This window comes from Desmodus rotundus, chromosome 1 (assembly GCF_022682495.2).
Source record: "Desmodus rotundus isolate HL8 chromosome 1, HLdesRot8A.1, whole genome shotgun sequence".
Classification (NCBI taxonomy): domain Eukaryota; kingdom Metazoa; phylum Chordata; class Mammalia; order Chiroptera; family Phyllostomidae; genus Desmodus; species Desmodus rotundus.
This window is the reverse complement of record NC_071387.1, coordinates 177315808-177334474: the sequence shown is the minus strand read 5'-3', so window position 1 is coordinate 177334474 and position 18667 is coordinate 177315808. Positions and strand designations below refer to the sequence as shown.

At 39.0% G+C, this 18667-nt stretch overlaps 1 protein-coding gene across 15 annotated transcripts in view; it reads right to left on the bottom strand.

The window, feature by feature from the left end:
* PDE4D (phosphodiesterase 4D) overlaps positions 1–18667 on the bottom strand; it is a 1245374-nt gene that overhangs the window by 113619 nt on the left and 1113088 nt on the right. For 8 of the 15 annotated variants that reach the window (XM_071219656.1, XM_071219658.1, XM_045186261.2 and 5 more), the window contains one exon: positions 14153–14194. The exons of the other annotated variants lie outside the window; for them this stretch is intronic. In XM_071219656.1, the coding sequence (XP_071075757.1) occupies positions 14153–14194 (42 nt within the window). The remainder of the gene's footprint in view (positions 1–14152; positions 14195–18667) is intronic. 15 annotated transcript variants of the gene reach the window in all.

The window sequence follows — 18667 nt, the reverse complement described above, 5'->3', positions numbered from 1 at the left end:
CTGAGCTTAGAGACCTCTGTGTGTGCGTGTGTGCCTTCACCCAGGCAAGACTGTTCAACCTACTTCTGATTATTCTTTACATTTCACTAGAGCCTTAGGTAAGGTGGTTTCCCCCTACACAGTGGGTAAAACCCAATCATTTAAATACTTCTAGCTTACTCTCTGGGTCAGAACAGGAGCGTCATGTCCAAAAGTCAAGCCCAAATTCACTTCTTCAGATTGAAGCAAGCAACTCTTTCCTTTTCTTAATTAAAAAAAATTTTTATTGAATTTATTTGGGTGACATTTGTTAATAAAATTCTACAGGTTTCAAATTATATAGGTACCAATTCTATAATACATCATCTGTATATTGCATTGTGTGTTCACCACCCAAAGTCAAGTCTCCTTCCACCACCATTCGTCCCTATCCCCCTTTCCCTCTGGTGATCACAATACTGTTGTCTGTGCCTGAGTGTCTTAGAAGAGAAGGGAAGTAGTCATAGCTGAATAGTAAGAGTAATAATAAAAATATCTGAATACAAACACTGTATTATTGAGAATTTAACATTTTCCTCTAAATACTCATGGCTTTTGAAGAGGCCCGATCTCAAAGTCTGGAGTTATAAGGTAGCCACCGGATGCTAAAATCTATCATTCACCTTCCATGAAGCAGTTTGGGGGCAGCTGTTATGATGATGATGAAACTTTCCTTTGCACTGGAGTTTATTACAGCCCAAAACTACCCCAAAGCATTTCAGAAATATCTACATATCAAAGCTAGGTGTATCAAAGAAGGGAGGTCATTGAACGCAACGACAGAATATCACACACCTAGGTAGGTTTCATTTGCCCAATGTTTGATACAGACAAAACAAAATGTTTTTGGTATCTACCAACCAACGGATAACAATGGTTCACTTGAGGGTCACCGAGACAACCTATGAAATATACAATCATTAATTCTACCTAGTACTATTGGGAATCATAACATTAAAGGGACATCAGATTACTCTGGTAGAACCCTTCCACTTGCACGTGAGGCAGCTGAGGCCCAGAGGTAGTTTTGTGGTTTATTTAAGGTCACACAACTGTTAGTGACAGCACTGAAAAACACAAGCTATCCCACTCTAAATGGTACACCCTTCCTACCACACATGGCTCCTGATCATTTGAAGCCCAGCCTCATTTGTCTACGAAGTTTCTATTTTTCAAACAAGTCATAATTTCAAATTTCTTGATTAAAGTGAATTTTCAGGGAGTTTTAGATGAACAGAGATCTAACAAATTTCTTTTTTGTTTTCATTGAGTTCCACAGCTAGTGAAAAGATTATTCAGTGAAATGGAAGAAAATACGTATGAAATACAGGTTTTTTAAAAAAGTAATGATGGAGTCTGGGGAGAAAGCAAGTATTTACCTGGGTTCTAAATATGTGAGCCCCCTGCACGCAGTCATCATTCTGCCTCATTTACTACCTAGATTCCAGCCCCTGATCGCAATGTTGTGATACTAATGTAATGCATTTGCTCCTTAATTGAAACCATTGGCTTACTGTTTGCTCACTTCTAAATATGGTATCACCTTCTGCACCACACACCCCCTGCCCCCCATTAGCTTTGCTGTCTCCTCAGAGGACTGATATCACTGCTTTTCCAATCCGCCTTCTGACACCCATTTTGACAGACGTGTGTCACGTTCTGGTTCAGAATGGAGCAGAAGAGATGGGGTGAGTCGAGAGATGCTGGCTTCAGAGTCGGACAGACCTAAATTGAAACCTGGTTTTACCATTTGCATAACTTTCAAGCATACCGTAACCTGTCTGAGCCTCAGTTTCCTTATCTGTAAAATAGGAATAATGATCCCTACCTTGCAGCATTGTTGAAAGGGTTACAGATGGTGCTTACTAAGCTCCAATCACAACACCTGGCATGCAGGAGAAACTCAAAAAAGGACAATGATACTGATGATGATTGTTTAAAATGGGGAGAATCACAACAGTGGTAAGGACTAATAAAGTAGGACAAAGGACAGACAGTAATTTTCTCCTGGTAACCAGACTTAGATCTGAGAAGTGCCACTAAAATTGAAGGGACAATATTTCTTTAAAGCATTTTTTTCTAGTAAGAAACTAGAACCAAATACATGAGCATGGGTCCACATAATACATTTCTATAAACGGTAAGTGGAATGCATTTTACAGTGAGTGTTTGATTGATCTCAAGTAGCTACACAACCTAATTGTGCTCTTAAAAATTCTTCAAGGATTATTTTGAAACTGGTTGGGGAGAGCTACTTGAATAGTAAATGATTATGAACCAGTTTCTGGTTCTCCTCTTCCTGAGATAAACTGCCAGTACTGACCTAGGCAATAAGTAGATTTGTGCACATTAAGCTAAGAACCTGAAATAATTCCTTAAACTTAAAGGCAAACTCACATGAAGGACACCAGGGCTGGGAAAGCCTATCTCTCTCTCCATTTGTGAGGCAAGCCACAGTGCCCTATAAAGCACATTTTCACTGTATTCCACATTCCTGCAAACTTGCATGCATTTCATTAATAACAAAAGTTATCAAAATATAAATGCTTCCCCATCTGAGGAACCAGTGACTTAATCTAAAATAATAATTGTATTTAACTCAGAAACAAATTACAGCCACACCTGTTTGAGGTGGCTCACCCAAACACAAGCAAAGCCAGAGGGGTCTGAGTCACTTCTAGGCTGGATAGGAATCAATGAAACCAAGACGTCAAAAGAAGCGTGTGTGTGATCAGAAGATGATGCACATATTGGTGATTTAGTCCTGAACCCATCAATCCTGCCTCAGGCACAGGAGGAAATCAACTCTCTTTTCTCATGGAGTTGTCAGGTCCTACCTACCAAATAAAAGTTTTGCATGAGATCAATATCTAAGCCAACTTTGGATGGTTGATAGTACTTCCACCTTACTCCAACAAATGGAAAGAAATAATTACTCATATCTACCCACTCCAAACTAATAAATAGGGTTAAAATGCAAATTGGATGGTGTCTTTCCCTTCTTTAAACTCCTTCATAGCCATACTCCATTCACCTAACGCCCCACCCCCACCCCGCCCCGCTCCATGGGGAGGCCTGTATAAGCCCCAGGAAAGGGCACCATTTTCTAATTCATCCCCCTGAGCGGATGGTCTTTGAGTAATCTAACTGCCCAGAGACTGTGCCTTTTTAAAATGTACAAAAGTTGCCTTAAATATACAACACACGCGGGTGGCCTTTCAGAGTCACCTTGATGCTGACTTGATTATATGCTCTCACAACAACTTGTATTTTGTCCTCATGGTACTTAAGGCATTTCAATCACGTATTTTTTAAACGTATTCCTTGCCCTGCTAGACTGTAAAGGAGGAACTGTGACCACATAGTTCATCTATGTATCCCCAGCTGCTATTATAGTGCCTGGTACACAAGTCGATAAAAATGTGTTACGTGAAGTTGGGTTGCTATGTCATACTCAATAGTTGACATGTTTCTCACTAGAAGTTTCTGAGATCACATGCAATAATTCTGTATCCTGATGAATGACTTTATCATGGTTATTCTAAAACATCTGGACATGTGGTATTCCAAAATAAAGTCTTACTGGCCCTTGGTGAAATGAAAATTACTGCTACTGATAATAACAAGGCTAATGCAACACAGCTCCACACACATACCTTAACAAAAAGTTTCAACAGCCCCTTTTTGGGGATGACTGCTCTGTATGTCTTTTTTTATTTCGTGGTGTTAAATGTATATAGGATATAGGACGTAAATGTCCTAATCTGGAACCATGGGTCTAGTATAGGGTTGTTGTTCTGTTGAAAATAGTTTTATTGAGTAGGTGAGGTAGTAATCCTACGTTGGGCCTCTCAATTATTTGCTTGAAATTCTAAAGTCTAGGAACCACAGACTTAACAGAATCTTTCCACTGATACACAGACTTAAACATTGTGATGCATGTGTTAGTTTCTAATTGTGTGGTGCTCCAACTTAGAATCCTTCCTTCTTTCACTTCCCCAATTTTTATATTTTGCCTTTTCTGATACTCCACATGACTATACCATGCACTCACTCACACATATTTCATCGGAATTATTAAAGGTATAAACTTTAAAGATAAAACTAAGGTTTTTTTTTTATATATACAGTAGACTTCCTAATGGTGTGCCAAGAGGTAGGGGTCACAGATGAACCAAGATATAGCGATTGCCTTCAATTCTTGGAGCAAATGTGTGGAAGACTGAACACAGGCCACATTCTTCATTTCCTTTAGATTCGCTAGAAATATGATTATATATGTGTGCCATCTGGGAACCACTGACTTAAATGACCTCTACATGATTCAATACATGTGTAAGTTGAAACCAAGAATACCAAATCTCAAAACTATACAGAGGACCTTATTCAATGGAATAATGACATTTCAAATTTCATATTTCATTGCAATACATTTCAGGTATGGTTTTTAAAAGACAGTTAATATAGGGAAGCATACAATTAATGAGCACATGAAAATAATACTAGCTTCATCCTCTCTTAAAGAAAAGTTCCTATTGCTATTCCTGTTACATATACAGGCGCGGGACTTCATGGCATTTATGGCATGTTGACATTATTAACATTTCCACTTGATTGTGGGAAGTGGTATTTGTTTTCAGCTCCGCTTTAAAATATTATTAACTTGATTTCAAGATGATATATTAAAAATGTCCTTGTCATTTAACCCCACAGGCTGTAGAAATAATCATGTTAAACATGTTCAACCCGATTTGACAATGGGAGCAAGCCAAGACTGTTGGAGTGAAGGGAGACCTCCCTATTGCGGCAGGAATTTCTCTATTCCTTTTGCTAATTGGTATTGTGATCAGTGTTAAAGATACGTTGGCATCAAACATTCTGACCATCCACTGCTTCTCTATTCTCTTATTATTTTGAAAATTGAAAAAGTCACCACAAATCAATCTCTCTCTCTCTCTCAAACATACACACACAGAACTATGAAAATCTTGTCATGTGCATTTAACACACAAAACAAAAAGGCAGACATTTTGTTTTAAGTGTGAAGAGGAGGAGAACTTCCCTCCTCACTGCTACTCATAGCTAGAATTCATACTTTTCTATTAGGGATAGTAAAATGGACACTGACTCTCTGACATGGGAGGACCAGGGTTCAAATTCTAGCTTTGCCACTTCCCAGCTATGTGAATAGCAGCAAGTTATTTAACCTTTTTAAGTCTCAGTTTTATCATCTGTAAAATAGAGTTCTGAGGATGCAGCAAGACAATTTATTTGAAGCATTTAGCAAACCACCTGTACAAAATAGGCACTCAAGCAACAGGAGATGCAGAACTAAACTTATAGTGCACTATATCTGGACATTAGGGAAGCTTAATTTAATAAATCTCTGGTCTGATCCATTCTAATTCTGCCATTAAGATGTAGGTGAGTGCACTGGGCCCCATTTTATTCCCTTGGGCACAGGCTGCTTTCCCAGCTTCCTGGCTAGAGTTGCCCCAGAAAGTCTTGGTCATCAATGCAATGGCCTCATCTTTTCTGCCTCCCGACCCTGGAGGGTCTGGCCTGGGCAACAGCCTTTGACTCCACAGGAACCATTCAACTATACATAAGATATGTGGAACGTCGCCTTCCCCAGGGACTTCTGGGAGGGTCAAGGCTCTGTAGAGCAAACTGACTGGTGAGAGGCAAATGACATGTGGGAGAAAAACTGCTTACCCTGTCTCCCCCAAGTGGGATGTCCTGAGGCAGTGGTTCTATACAACCTCAGGACTACTTCTTGCAAGAGCAGTATCTTTTGTAACTTAGCAACTACCTGTGTTTCTTGTCAAGGTGTGAGAAATTCTGTAATCAATTACCTTTTTTTATTTACTTTCTTTTCTTCCCCACTGCTATTCCTTTTACCCTCACCCCATTCTTGCTTCTGCAGTAATCCATGACTTACCCCCTCATAAAAGGTTAGACTATAAGCTATCTCTAAGGGAATTCGGGTGAAGACTGTGAGATGTAGGGAAACAAATGAGGCAATTAGAGTGAAAAAATGAGAGAGAGAAAATTCCTAATACTTGACACCAACTTTACTTATCTATAATTCCTTGGATTCCATCAATAATAAAGCTCTTAAGGCCACCTTATTAGCAAAGCATAACTGATCAAATCAGTAGAACAAGGGGCCTTTGAGGAGACCCGTCATTCCCTTTCTTCCATAGAGTCTAATTTCAATTATAACCTAAGATAACATGTTTTTTAAAAAATGTTATCTTAATGCTGTCTTGCAGGAGAGGGAGAGAGAGGGACTGAGAAAGAGATTTTTCTCTCTGAAAAGTCACGTTCCTTTGTATTTAACTAAAATGTGACAGGATGTCAAATTGCAACTCTGGCATTGTTTTTCCATCAGGAATATACCCACATTTATAGAGTAAGCTATATATTGAGGTTTCACACACACACACACACACACACACACACACACACACACAACCCCAAATGCAATTTTCACATTAAACATATATTCTAATATCTGGCATTTCTCCTAGTGCTTGCACATAATTATCCATAATTGCAGTGTTTCCAACAGGGACCCACAGTGGTCACTCTGTCACATGGTGATAATGGTCTCTAATTCCAGAGCCCCTGCCTGCCATCTTCCTTCAACTTTACATGGAGCCTTTTTCCTCTTGTGCCTCTTGCGACATCAAATGTATGAACTCTAGGTTGTTATTCAGGCTTCTTTCATCCATACTTTCTGTGTTTTTTATGACTGCTTTTTGCAGAGGCACATTTGCTGAGTTGGCGCCTCACAGGTGGTTTGGTTTGTGGCATATTTTAATAGCATGAAACCATGGGTTCAGCTCTTTGGTTTGCGAAGAGTTACATAATGCATGTGCAATTCAGTGCACTAACAAGAGGCTTTTCCAAAGACCCCAAATGACCCAGGAAACTGATACAAGGAAGGGACTGCACCTCCCCAAACATCCCCTCCCTAGCATGTGCTTACCCTGCAGAGCATGTCCATACTCTGAGGGATGGTGGTCTTCAGAGAGCAGATCTGGTAATCCTCCAACTATATGAAGGCACATGGATTTGTGCTGCTATTTGGTTCATTTTATTTTGGTTTGGTTTATTTTTCGTTCTTAGCAATCAGTGCATTTTATGTGTACTTTGGCATGCAGTGGTAGTTGTTTTCTCTAGGAAAATTTTAACCTTTCATAGACAGCAGAGGTATTATAGATATTATAAATTCAATTAAATGTGGTCCCCAGCCCCAGGTTGATAGTCATAACCCTTTTCCTTTTTCTTGCCATGCCTGTTTAATTTACTTGGAACCAAGGAAGTAAGTGTGATGTTCCAATGATAATTGATGTAAGTTGAAATTCTGGACCTGTAATCACAGCCTTCTCTGGTCTGAGCTCATTTTTCAGAAATGCCTGTCATTTCTGGTGCAGGCAGATAAAATTTATCCAAGTTCTATTTACCTCATTATTCTCACAGTTCATTAATTCATTCATAATATATAATATCTTTTATGTGCCAGGTGGTAGTGATACCATGTTGAGCAAGATTCTTGCCTTAAGATGATAAGAAGCCATGAAATTCTGGTGAAATATAAGTTTTGACATTCATTTTCCAAGTCTTCATGTATTATAAGGAGGTATAAGAAAAAGTATGCCCTGGCTGGTGTGGCTCAGTGGATTGAACACCGGCCTGCGAACCACAGGGTCACTGGTTTGATTCCCAGTCAGGACACATGCGTCAGTTGTAGGCCAGGTCCCTAATTGGGGGTGCACAAGAGACAACCACACACTGATGTCCCTCTCCCCTTCTTTCTCCCCCCCTTTCTCTGAAAATAAATAAATAAAATCTTTTAAAAAATAAAAAGTAAATAATAACATTAATTTATTAAGACCTTCATTATCCATTCATTCAAAAAACATTGACCAAAGGTCTACTATGTGGTAGGTATTGTATCGAATGACAATAAAGCAAGGATAAAAAACATAGCAAGTATACACGCTGTGTGCAAAAGATGAATCTGACTGCCGATTCATGGTTGGCAATATGCACTTTGTACGTCCCAGGGGCAGTGCGAGTGGGAATACCAGCATTTCTTATGTTGATGGCGGGACTGTAACTTGATGTAGTCTTTCTGGAAGGTAGCTTGGCAACATCTATGAAATGTTTAAGTGTAATGTCATTGCTAAGAATTTATCCAATGAATATAGCTCACAAAAAGATACAGAAATGTTCAGGTACAAGGAAGCTAGCAATGTTTTTTGTAGTAGAAAAAAAAATTGGAAATGATCTACAAGTCTGTCAATAGAGTTAAATGGACTATTGCACATAATATAGGAAATGCTGTCTTAGGTAATAAGAATGAGGTATAGACCATTATCAACATTAACACATACAGATATGCAAAACACCATTACACTTGACTTGGGACAGCCATGGACACGCACATCAGAATGGGCACAGGAATGGGACGTCTATTTGCTATCCTGCTGTCTCATGTAATAATGTTTACTGTAGGCCTCTCCCTGGGGGATGTGCTGGTCCAAGATCTTCGAATATTTTCTTAGAGCCAGAATCAGGAAGAAATAAAGACCGATGCATTTTCAAGGAAATGAAGACTTAAAAAGGGCAGAGAGAGGGAAGCATAAGCAGCACAAGGTAGGTAGGAGAATCAACTCATCCCAATTTTCCCAGGACTTCCCTAGTTGTCAGCACTAAATGTCTACCATGCCAGGGAATCCTTCAGTCCCAGCCAAAATGGAACAGCAGGTACCCAGCCCATGTCAGGCATTAACTGTATGCATAAGAGGAGCTCAGGCACTTTCTTTCCTGCACACATTTGAGCCTCCCTGGACCGCTGCCTAGAAGCCCAAAGGGACCCACACGCATCCATACCTCAAGTTCCACTTCTATCCTTTGGTGCAAGGATTTTGATGTTTGCTTTGATGATGTGACTTTTTGAATTAGGATTTATAAAAACTGGGCTTTTTTCCTGGAGTTTATGTACAGTTTTATAGGGGATAAAGCTATTGTGAAAAAAACTGGGAGGGAAGGGATTGGAAGGGATTTGGATATAAGGGGAAATGTTATTCATGGGGCTAGGAATAATAAATTCAAAGAGGTTTTCAAGGCAAGGAAAACTTCATGGTATGAAAGGGCAGGGATAAAGCAGCATTCATTAGAAAGAGTGAAAAGGTATCTATGAAAGTAAGTTAGATAAAAATGGGACATTTTAGGTAAAAATTTGCTAAAAACACACCAACCCATAGGAACTACTGGACATAACCAACAATTTAAATTCTTCTGACACTTCCCATGTGACCCGGGGATACACCCAAGGGAATAGCTGACTAACAGCAGCAGAAGACCGAAATTATCCCCCGTGGCAGGTGCTGTGCTGTGTGCACACAACACCCTTGTCCACCCTAACAAGGTTAAAGGCCAAGTCCCTGGGGATCTCATTGTTTACAGTGTCCATGGCAAGAGGGAAGCCAAACACTGGGGACACATGTTACTTCAATTCTGTCCCTGAAAGCGGGTACTGTTTCAGAGTTGAGAACGGCATCAGAAGCATAGCTATTCGGTGCATGTGTTTCTCATAATGATGTTGGTATTCCTCTCACATATGTCCCCACAGCAACCACTTACTGAGGGAAAGCTGAAGCCATTTCAGCTTGGTTACATTTTCTAAGACTTCCTACAGAAAGAAATACTCAATATTATTTATGAGCTATTTAGTCTCTTGCCTTTAACATTTTTACCCTTCTAGGGGTAGACATGTTGCTTTTTGCATTGATAGATCAGCAGCTATGGCACTGTTACAAACCCACATTTATTCTGCCCTTTGGGCAGTTCATTCAATCATTGGACCAATATATGCTAGGAAATAAATGGGGGCTGGGGTTTCATGGGTGAGTAAGACACAGACCTCACTCTCAGGAAGTAATGGTGCATTAGCAAAGATAGGTAAGACCAACTTTTATTATGACATTGTAAGGTGAAAGAAGCCTGTGAAGGATTTGATGAAAGTATAGAAGAGGAAACCTTAAACCTAGGAGGAGTTCAGGAATCACGATCTTAAGAGGAAAATAGGTGCCCTCTGGTTTCTGTAAGAGATGAAGGTGGAGAAGACTTCCAAGGGTGGCAGGAGAACATATGCAAACACTACCGAGGTGTGGGAGAGCAAGGCTTGATGAGGAAACTACTGAATGTGGGCTGGAGTCCAGGAGAGCACAGGCAGGGAAGGCACTGGTGTGAGAGGAAGGATCCTGAAAAGGTAAGGGCAACCAGATGACGAGGGGAAGGTGGAAGAAAGGACACTTACACTAACTGAGCATTTACTTTGTACTGGGTGTTTCATCTTTGGTCTCTCCTACGATTTCTCCAATAATCTCCCGAGAATGTTTGCTACTCCATTATGTTGATGAAGAAACAGAAGACGAGAAAGGTTATACCTAGGCTGACCCACAATTTGAGGCCAAGTGTATCTAGTAGCAAAGCCCCTGGTCATTTTACTCTATGACACTGTTTCTAGGTGAGACGTAAAGACGTTTAAACTTTACCTTGAAGGCACTGATGGATGTCAGTAAGAGAGCGATATGATCAGAACTGCATTTTAGAAGAAAATGACTCTGACAGTTATGTGCAGGAGGAGGGACAGGGGGCAGGGATAACAGAAAAGGGGTTTTCCCAGAACAGAGGAACATTTTTCTCATTTTTTTTTTTGGTAAAGGTCAATGTCTAGGGACACCTACTGCAGAATAGAGGTTTCCTTAGGCCTTGATATTGTCACACTTGCATTTATGCCTAGGAACAGGCAAGTGTGAAATACAAATTACAAAACAGAAGATGATGGATCCCAGAAACTGACCCATCTTAGAGGGGAGGGGGATGTTGTAAAGGGCATAGAACAAAATAATAAAAAATTGCCCAAACTGAGAAGTACAGTTAAAATATATGCAGAGGTAGTCCCATATGAATGGCCAGGCTGGCTAGAAGACATCCATTCGTCTTAGGGCAATAACCAGAGATGCTGGGAGCAGATGAAGCAGTTGCAACTTGCACTTGTGTAATTACTTCAGAGGGTTACACTTCTGTTAAATGATCCTACTGCTTTAGAAGTCTGAGATGATGCCTGGCCTAAGAGCTTTCTTTAGCTACATGTCTCAGTGTAGCTATAAATTTCAGTCAAGTCATATCCTGCTAACTGGGTCTAGTTAAAGAACTCAGGAATGGTAGGGGGTGGTGGTGACTGGGATATACACTCAGGTTTGGTGGGTTCGTTTACTTCTTGGATTGAAAACCTGGTGGTCATTATAATTCTTTTTTGGGGGGGGTTGGAAACATAGGTCCTTAGATATAGATTCACTTTGCACAAATGAAAGGTAAACCAAAAACCAGGGAGTGTTAAAGTTCTTAGAATAAGGACTGTTTTCTCACAAGCTCTAATTTAAAAAAAGCTAGACTGTTTTTAAAAGAATTAGCAAAAATTTTTCAATGAGAATTTTGCTGCTTCATCTTATTTAGAATTAATAACAAGATATCTGTATTCTAGAATAGCAGGTAGAAGTGTTTGCTCCAGAGGATCATGATTTTGAGATGTCAAGCAGACATTCTTACTGCAAAGAGATGGTTGTAGGAACTAGAGAAGTAGTAATACTCCTTGATGTGATTCTCTGACAAGAGATTAAAACTTCTGGGTTCGCATGGTAGGGTCAAGAAGAAGCCACTCTTTGAAGGGGGTAACGGTCTGGCTAGATTCAGTAATCATCAGAGTTCCTTTGAAGATAAACATTACACCTGTGCACTCATGTTCTGCTTGTAAAGTCAGAAGGAATCTTCCATCTATAAAAATAAATCATTTATACACAGTGTAAATGGGTGTTTTACTTATATGGCAGAAGGAAAGTTCCAGAAGTTTCAGGATCAGAAGTGGTAAGAAAATGCAGTATAACTGGTAGACTAAGTAAAAAAACCATTAGGCGATTTTTTAAAACTCCTAATAAAATGCATTTTCTGCTAATGCTGTTACTTGAAAATTCACAATTGGATATTCCTTTATACTTACCAAATAAAAATATTCTACATAGTTGATGATACCACAGTCTAAATAACATTTCAGTTTCTTTTCTGCCGTAACCTGCTTGCCCAGATAAGTTGTGGCAGCAGTTTTTGGGGTGTTCACAACTAGAACCATCTTTTAAAAGTTTAGGTGACACTTGCATTTCATTGATTAGGCCCAGAGAGGTCAGATAATATTTTCAAGGTCATATAGTCCTAGTATGTTTTTAATAAAGTCAAGACTACGGACAATTTCAGGGTCTTATTTCTTGGTGTTTTGTTATTTCTGAGGATGTTCCTGAGGGGCTTGCCCTGGAAAGTAAATATGAAGAAGGGCAACCAGGTGGGACTCCTCACCTCTCCCCCTTCCACTTCATCTAAAGCAGGTCTGGGCTTTAAAAAGATGTGTAGACTCTGAGCTTCTTTCTGAAATCACATTTATTGGAAGAAAGACCTCTTCTGCTAAGTGACATTTTTAAATGAGTACATGCTGGACCACTGTGACATGGTGGCCATGTAGAAGAGAAGATGTTCTGGACACTGACGGGCACTCTACACGTTCCATGACAGCAGGACTCTGTCCTGCGCACCTTGGAATTTTCCTCAGATTCTAACTGGGTGTGTCTTGGAGCCTAAAGGTGACAGGGTCTGGAGGTTCCTATAAACATACCTCCAGGGGCTCCCTTCTGACTTCAGAGAGTTTGCCATTATCTTCTTGTTTTCTTCCACTTGCCCACCGGGTGCGGCGAGCTTGTGTCTCTCAAGGCCAGCCTTGACTTTCCCCTGACATACCTACTGTCAAGTTGGAAACACCATCCCTAAACTGTACCCCTCCCGTTTCCTCTGCACATGTGAAACTCATATGAACGAAGAGTAGGTTAGTAACTACAGGGAAAGCAATATGAGGTAACAAAAATAACAGTGATGAATTACAAGGTAGTAGAGTCCCTGATGCGTAAGGAAGATAAATGAGTTCAATCTAGTTTTCCACTAGTCCTCTTCTTAGAAATGTTTATGATTGCTTTCTCTCCTCTTTTGCTTGCTATTTATTTCCTGAGTTGCATCTCATCCTCTGCTACCTATTAGGAGGCACCCCAACCCCCATGCTCTCCAACCTCACTTTTTCTGCTGTTTTAATTCTATTTGCAAATTAGGTCACTTGGGCTTACAATTGTCTCATACAGTATGTATTATTTCCACCTCAAAACAAACTGCAGGTTGTAATCTTCAAATTTAAAGTCCCTTTCACAATTTACTCTGGAAAACCTGACCTCAGGCAATTAATGACTAAGTGACTTGACTTCTTGCTAAATTTTGCCTGTGGGCCTCTCCTGGAACCACGCAGAGGGTGGAAACGTCACAAAGTCGTGGCCAGGAAGCTGGGTCAGGGTCTGAAAAACACCTAAAAATTTTCCATCAATGATTACCTTTAAAAATTATGCTTCACCAATTATAAAGACAAAATCCTCTTTAGTAGAGATCATAATAAAAGACCTTTCATAAAATAAGACCTTTTAAAGTCAATCTCTCAATCAGAGGTCTTTAAAAGACTTCCCTGAAGGTATTTGCTTGGGGAATCCAGAAGAAATTTCTTTTCCCCATTAAAATGGGATTTCATAATGGTTATAAAGAATGATCTGCAAGTAATGGGTTTTGGGGGGTTACAGAGGAATAGAAAGTAGTATTGGGAACTGTGTTCTAAAATTTATATTCATAAACAACCACACAATAATAGAGGACCTAGAGGGACACTAAATTCCTTTTGCTTTCCTCTCTTTCCCCCATCCTTTCTTTCCTTTTCCTCTTTTCCTCCCTCCCACTTCCTTCCTAGAACCCGAAAGTGTTCAGTTACCTCTAAATGTTTATTCCAATGCAAACTCCAGTTTGATTGGCTTTTACAGTAAGAGTTTCATTTTGAAAGAAACCAAAATTAAATGTCACCATCAATAAATCAACTGAAGGATCAAGAAGATTTATAGCTTGGGCAGAGAAACTGATTTAACATAGGGATTAAGAGGTTATTGAGTCAGCCAGACCCAGACTGGATTCCAGCTCCACCACTTACTGTGCACGTCCTTGAGCGAGTTAAAGTAAACAACACATCCTCCTGTGAAAAATGGGGATAACACTGAGTTATCTCCAAGTGGAGTTGTGAAGAGTAAGTGATAATATGTACATGGAAAGCTTTGACGTACCTGGAACACGGTGAGTACTCAATAAATATTATTTAAATCATGTTACAAAACATACACCACTCATATCATTGCAGAGCGATAAAGCAAAAGACATTCCAATATTCCACCTAATTAAGCAAATGAGTATTTCAGCAATAATTTAATTCATGTGCTTCTAGTGTTGTTTACAATTATCTCATTCAAATGACATTTTGTAAAAAGTGTTTGATGTTCCAGCTGCTTAGATCTGAGAACCAGTGATGAATTGCCAGGCCTTGAACTTAGGAAAGCCCAATAGTCAAAAATTCCACAGGGGTGATGTTGGTTCACAGCTTGTCACAATGTGTGCCCTTCATTCCTGATGCTGACCAGCAAAGTGGAATCAGGAAAAGGTACTTCGTGTACAACTTCGTGTTCACATGCCTTCCCTTTAATCCTGCGATTTTCCACCAGTGTGCCGCAAGGATTTATAAAACACATAATACCTATTTGGTCAGGGGCACTAACCTATTTTCCCTTAAGATTATCAAATAAAAAAATGACAACAGCCAACACAACAAGAGCCATCTGGTGTGAATAAATCAAAGTTAACCTATTTTTTTGGTCAGACAGGCAAAAAATATACTTTTTGGTATGCTGCAGATTTTTAGTAATTAGTTTACGTGTGCTATGAGATGACAATGGTTGAAAATCGCTGCTTTACCCCAGTCATAGATGTTAGCCACTATTTTAAAGATCAAAAATCCAAAGAAATGAACCATCAGGAGTTTCTCTATGGTTTATAAGAGGGAAACATCTTTTATAACTTTATTTGTCCAATTTTTTATTGATAAAGAAAAAAGAATTATTTTCTTCATCCTTAACCAAGGCAGCCAGTTTTATAGAGAGCCGAGTACGCTATGGGTCAGAAAATGTGAGTTCTGGCCTCTAATCAGCTGTGACCATCGAGTACTGAGGCAAGCCACCTGCCTTGTCTCTAAAAGGGACCTTTTACTGATGATCGCTGAGATTGGTTGCGATCACGACAGCGTATTATTTCACACCAATCAATTTTTCCAGATGAACTAGAAGGCTGTAAATGGTATGTTCAGAGGAGACATAATGAGCCAAAGTTAAAAAGGGGTGTATATGTGTCCCCAGAAAGCAAAGGAAAAAAGTCATCGAACAGTATTTATTAGATCGTTCAATGAGGAAAAAGATAAGTGGTGTTTTGAATATTAATCTCCATGATATTTCAGCTCTGAAAATTAGCTTCATAGACAATTTCACTGCTGGCATTATACCCTAAGAACCCTGAAACACCAATTCAAAAGAACCTATGAACCCCCAAATTCATGGCAGCACAATTTACAATAGCCAAGTGCAGGAAGCAACCTAAGTGCCCTGGTAAATGAATGGATAAAAACACTGTGGTACATTTACCCAATGGAATACTATGCAGCAGAAAGAAAGAAGGAGCTCCTACCCTTCACAACAGCACAGATGGAGCTGGAGAGCATTATGGTAAGTGAAATAAGCCAGGTAATGAAGGACAAATACCATACAATCTCACCTAAAAATGAAACCTAATGAACAAAACAAACAAGCAAGCAAAATACAGCCAGAGACATTGAAATAAAGAACAAACTGACAGTAACCAGTGGGGGGGGGCAGAGAGGGGATAATGGGGGAAAACAGAGGAAGGGCCATCAAGCACCATGGTTACTGTCAAGGACACATGGACAAAGTCAAAGAGGGTAGCTTCAAGGGTGGGAGGTGGGGATGGGTGGGGTGGGTAGTGGGGGGAAATTGGAGACAATTGTACTTGAACAACAACAACAAAAATATTTAAAAAATTAGCTTCATAGTCAATTGACTGCATATAACAGGGCTTTTTGTGTATTAGGCAAATATTTTTGAGTATTGGCATTGTATGAAATTTATATCTAGGTGCCATGAAGTTTAACAAAGTTTGACTTCAACGAAGTCTGTCCTGTGACACCTCAAAATCAAGTAGACAAGTAAGAAAAATGCATATTTAATATATATTGCTTAAAAGGTGATATATATCACATCAAAATAATGTATCAGCTTAGTTAGGTGACTCACCTGGGGTTATGACTTAAATGGTTTATATGTTTTCATATGTCTTCAGACTTCCCTTCAGAGACCCTCTTATTTTAATAATTTAAAAATAATTTAAAAGCTACTTGTTTTATAGATGTCCTTGCTATAGACATCTATAGATGTCTTTTAAACTGATGTTGAAATAATGTGTTCTTTTCTATTATAGAATATATACCCATTAAAGATATTAAGTTTGAAAATGCAGAAGAAAGACTTGTCTTAATCTTAAAGAAAACAAAGGGTGGATTTAACCATTTTCTTTCTTTTTCTTTTTTAAATTTTTATTGTTATTCAACTACAGTTGTCTGCCTTTTCTCCCCATCCCTCCACCCCACCCCAGCTGAATCCACCTCCCTCCCCCACCTCGACCCTCCCCCTTAATTTTGTCTATGTGTCTTTTGTAGTAGTTCCTGTAATGCCCTCTACTCACTGTCCCCTCCCCACTCCCCCCTGACTATTGTTAGATTGTTCTTAACTTCAGTGTCTCTGGTTATATTTTGTTTCCTTTTTTCTTCTGTTGATTATGTTCCAGTTAAAGGTCCATTTTCAAGTGCAAAGTACTGTGGTATGTTCGGCGTTCTCCATACAGCCTCATTTAATCTTGGACATGAGGTTCGGTATTATCACTATTCTGTGGGACAGATAATGGAAATGACGCTACTGGTTGTGTAGTGAGTTTTCTGAATTCACCCAGTAACTAAACGGAGGAAGTGGAATTAAACCCAGAGCTGGCAGGCCCCAAATCTCATGCTCTTCCTGTTCTTTCATGCTTCTCCTTGGCAGTGCTTCTCTGGATTTCTGCTTAAAGAGAGGCAGGGAGCAGGGACGGCTGCTTTTTCGACCAGCTTGGATTACTGAAAATGTACACCCATCTTCCCCATATTTTTAGAGAATCAGATTCCTAATAAATGAATTTTAAAGGCAGTTTTACATTCTCTTACAAAAAAATGTGAAAGTCCTTTGTAGAGATATGAAATCTGAATAAAGAAAAATTATGCCATTGATATAAAGCTTAAAAGATATCATAGTTAATTTTATCAAGCCCTAATTGAAAATTGATTTCATTTATATAATTCCATGGCCAGGTAAATTATACAGTGTTTATAATGGATGTAAACATGTTTATAAACAATTAAAGAGTTTAAAATATGCCTCTAAAGAGAAGTTTAAAGGTTTAAATAAAACAAAATCTTATTGTTTTTTAAAATTCTGATAAAAACTTCAAGAAACCTTTATTTCTGTATCAAGATCTTTTAAAATATTAACTTAATAAGGATAAGCACTTTCCTATTATGTTTTTTAAAGGTTGCTAGAGAAAATGTATTTTGCTTACATATGCATAAAATGTATTCATATAATACACAAGAAACTTAACATTTGATCCTTTTAAAACATACTTTGAATTCTGAATCATGAGGATTTATTAAAAATATTTTCAAGTATAAAAAAAGTTCTAGGCATGAGGGATAATTACAATAGGTAGTATAGGATAGAAATGGATGCTTTTAAAGTCACCAAAGAGAGTCATTTCTTTAAAGTGAGTTAAATGAGTTAGTTGTTTCATCAAGAAATAAAAATGGTCTGACTCAATTTCTTCCAAATCAGATAATGCAGTCCAGTGCAAATTGTTGAAAGAGTTTTGATACTTTTATTTCCAAATTGGATTTGAAGAGATTCTTCTGACTCAGATTACACGGAGAGCAGGACAGTAGGCCTTAAATTGATAATGTAATCGGATAGGGCTGTCCACAGAAACACTGCAGAAAACAATTACCTGCTGCTTTATTTCCTGAGTAAAGAAGTTCACCTTAATAAAATAAATAGAAATGCCAAAAAAAGTATATCCCAGTAGAACTATCCTCCCTTGGAACAACTCTTTCTTGTCTCTGGCCATAAGGTCAACAGGTAAGAATGCATGACAGTTTCAGGTAAAGGACACATGGACAAAGCCAAAGGCGGGTAGGATCAAGGAGGGGAGGTGGGGGAGGTGGGGGCGGTGGTGGGGGGAAGTGGAGACAACTACACTGGAACAACAATTTAAAAAAGTGGAAAAAATTATGTATTTTTGCAACTTTTGTTTTAAATATTCTTTTTTTAAAATTATATTTTATTGATTATGCTATTTCAGTTGTCCCAATTTTTCCCCTTTGCCCCCCTCCACCCAGCACCCCCCATTCTTTAAAATACAGCAAAAAGTAAGTTCTTACGGTACAGTTGAGAACAGGGGAGAAACATTACATTTAAAAAGTAGAAAAGAAATTCTTACTAAGAGTTTTCCGTTGAACTGGGGAGACTTCTTA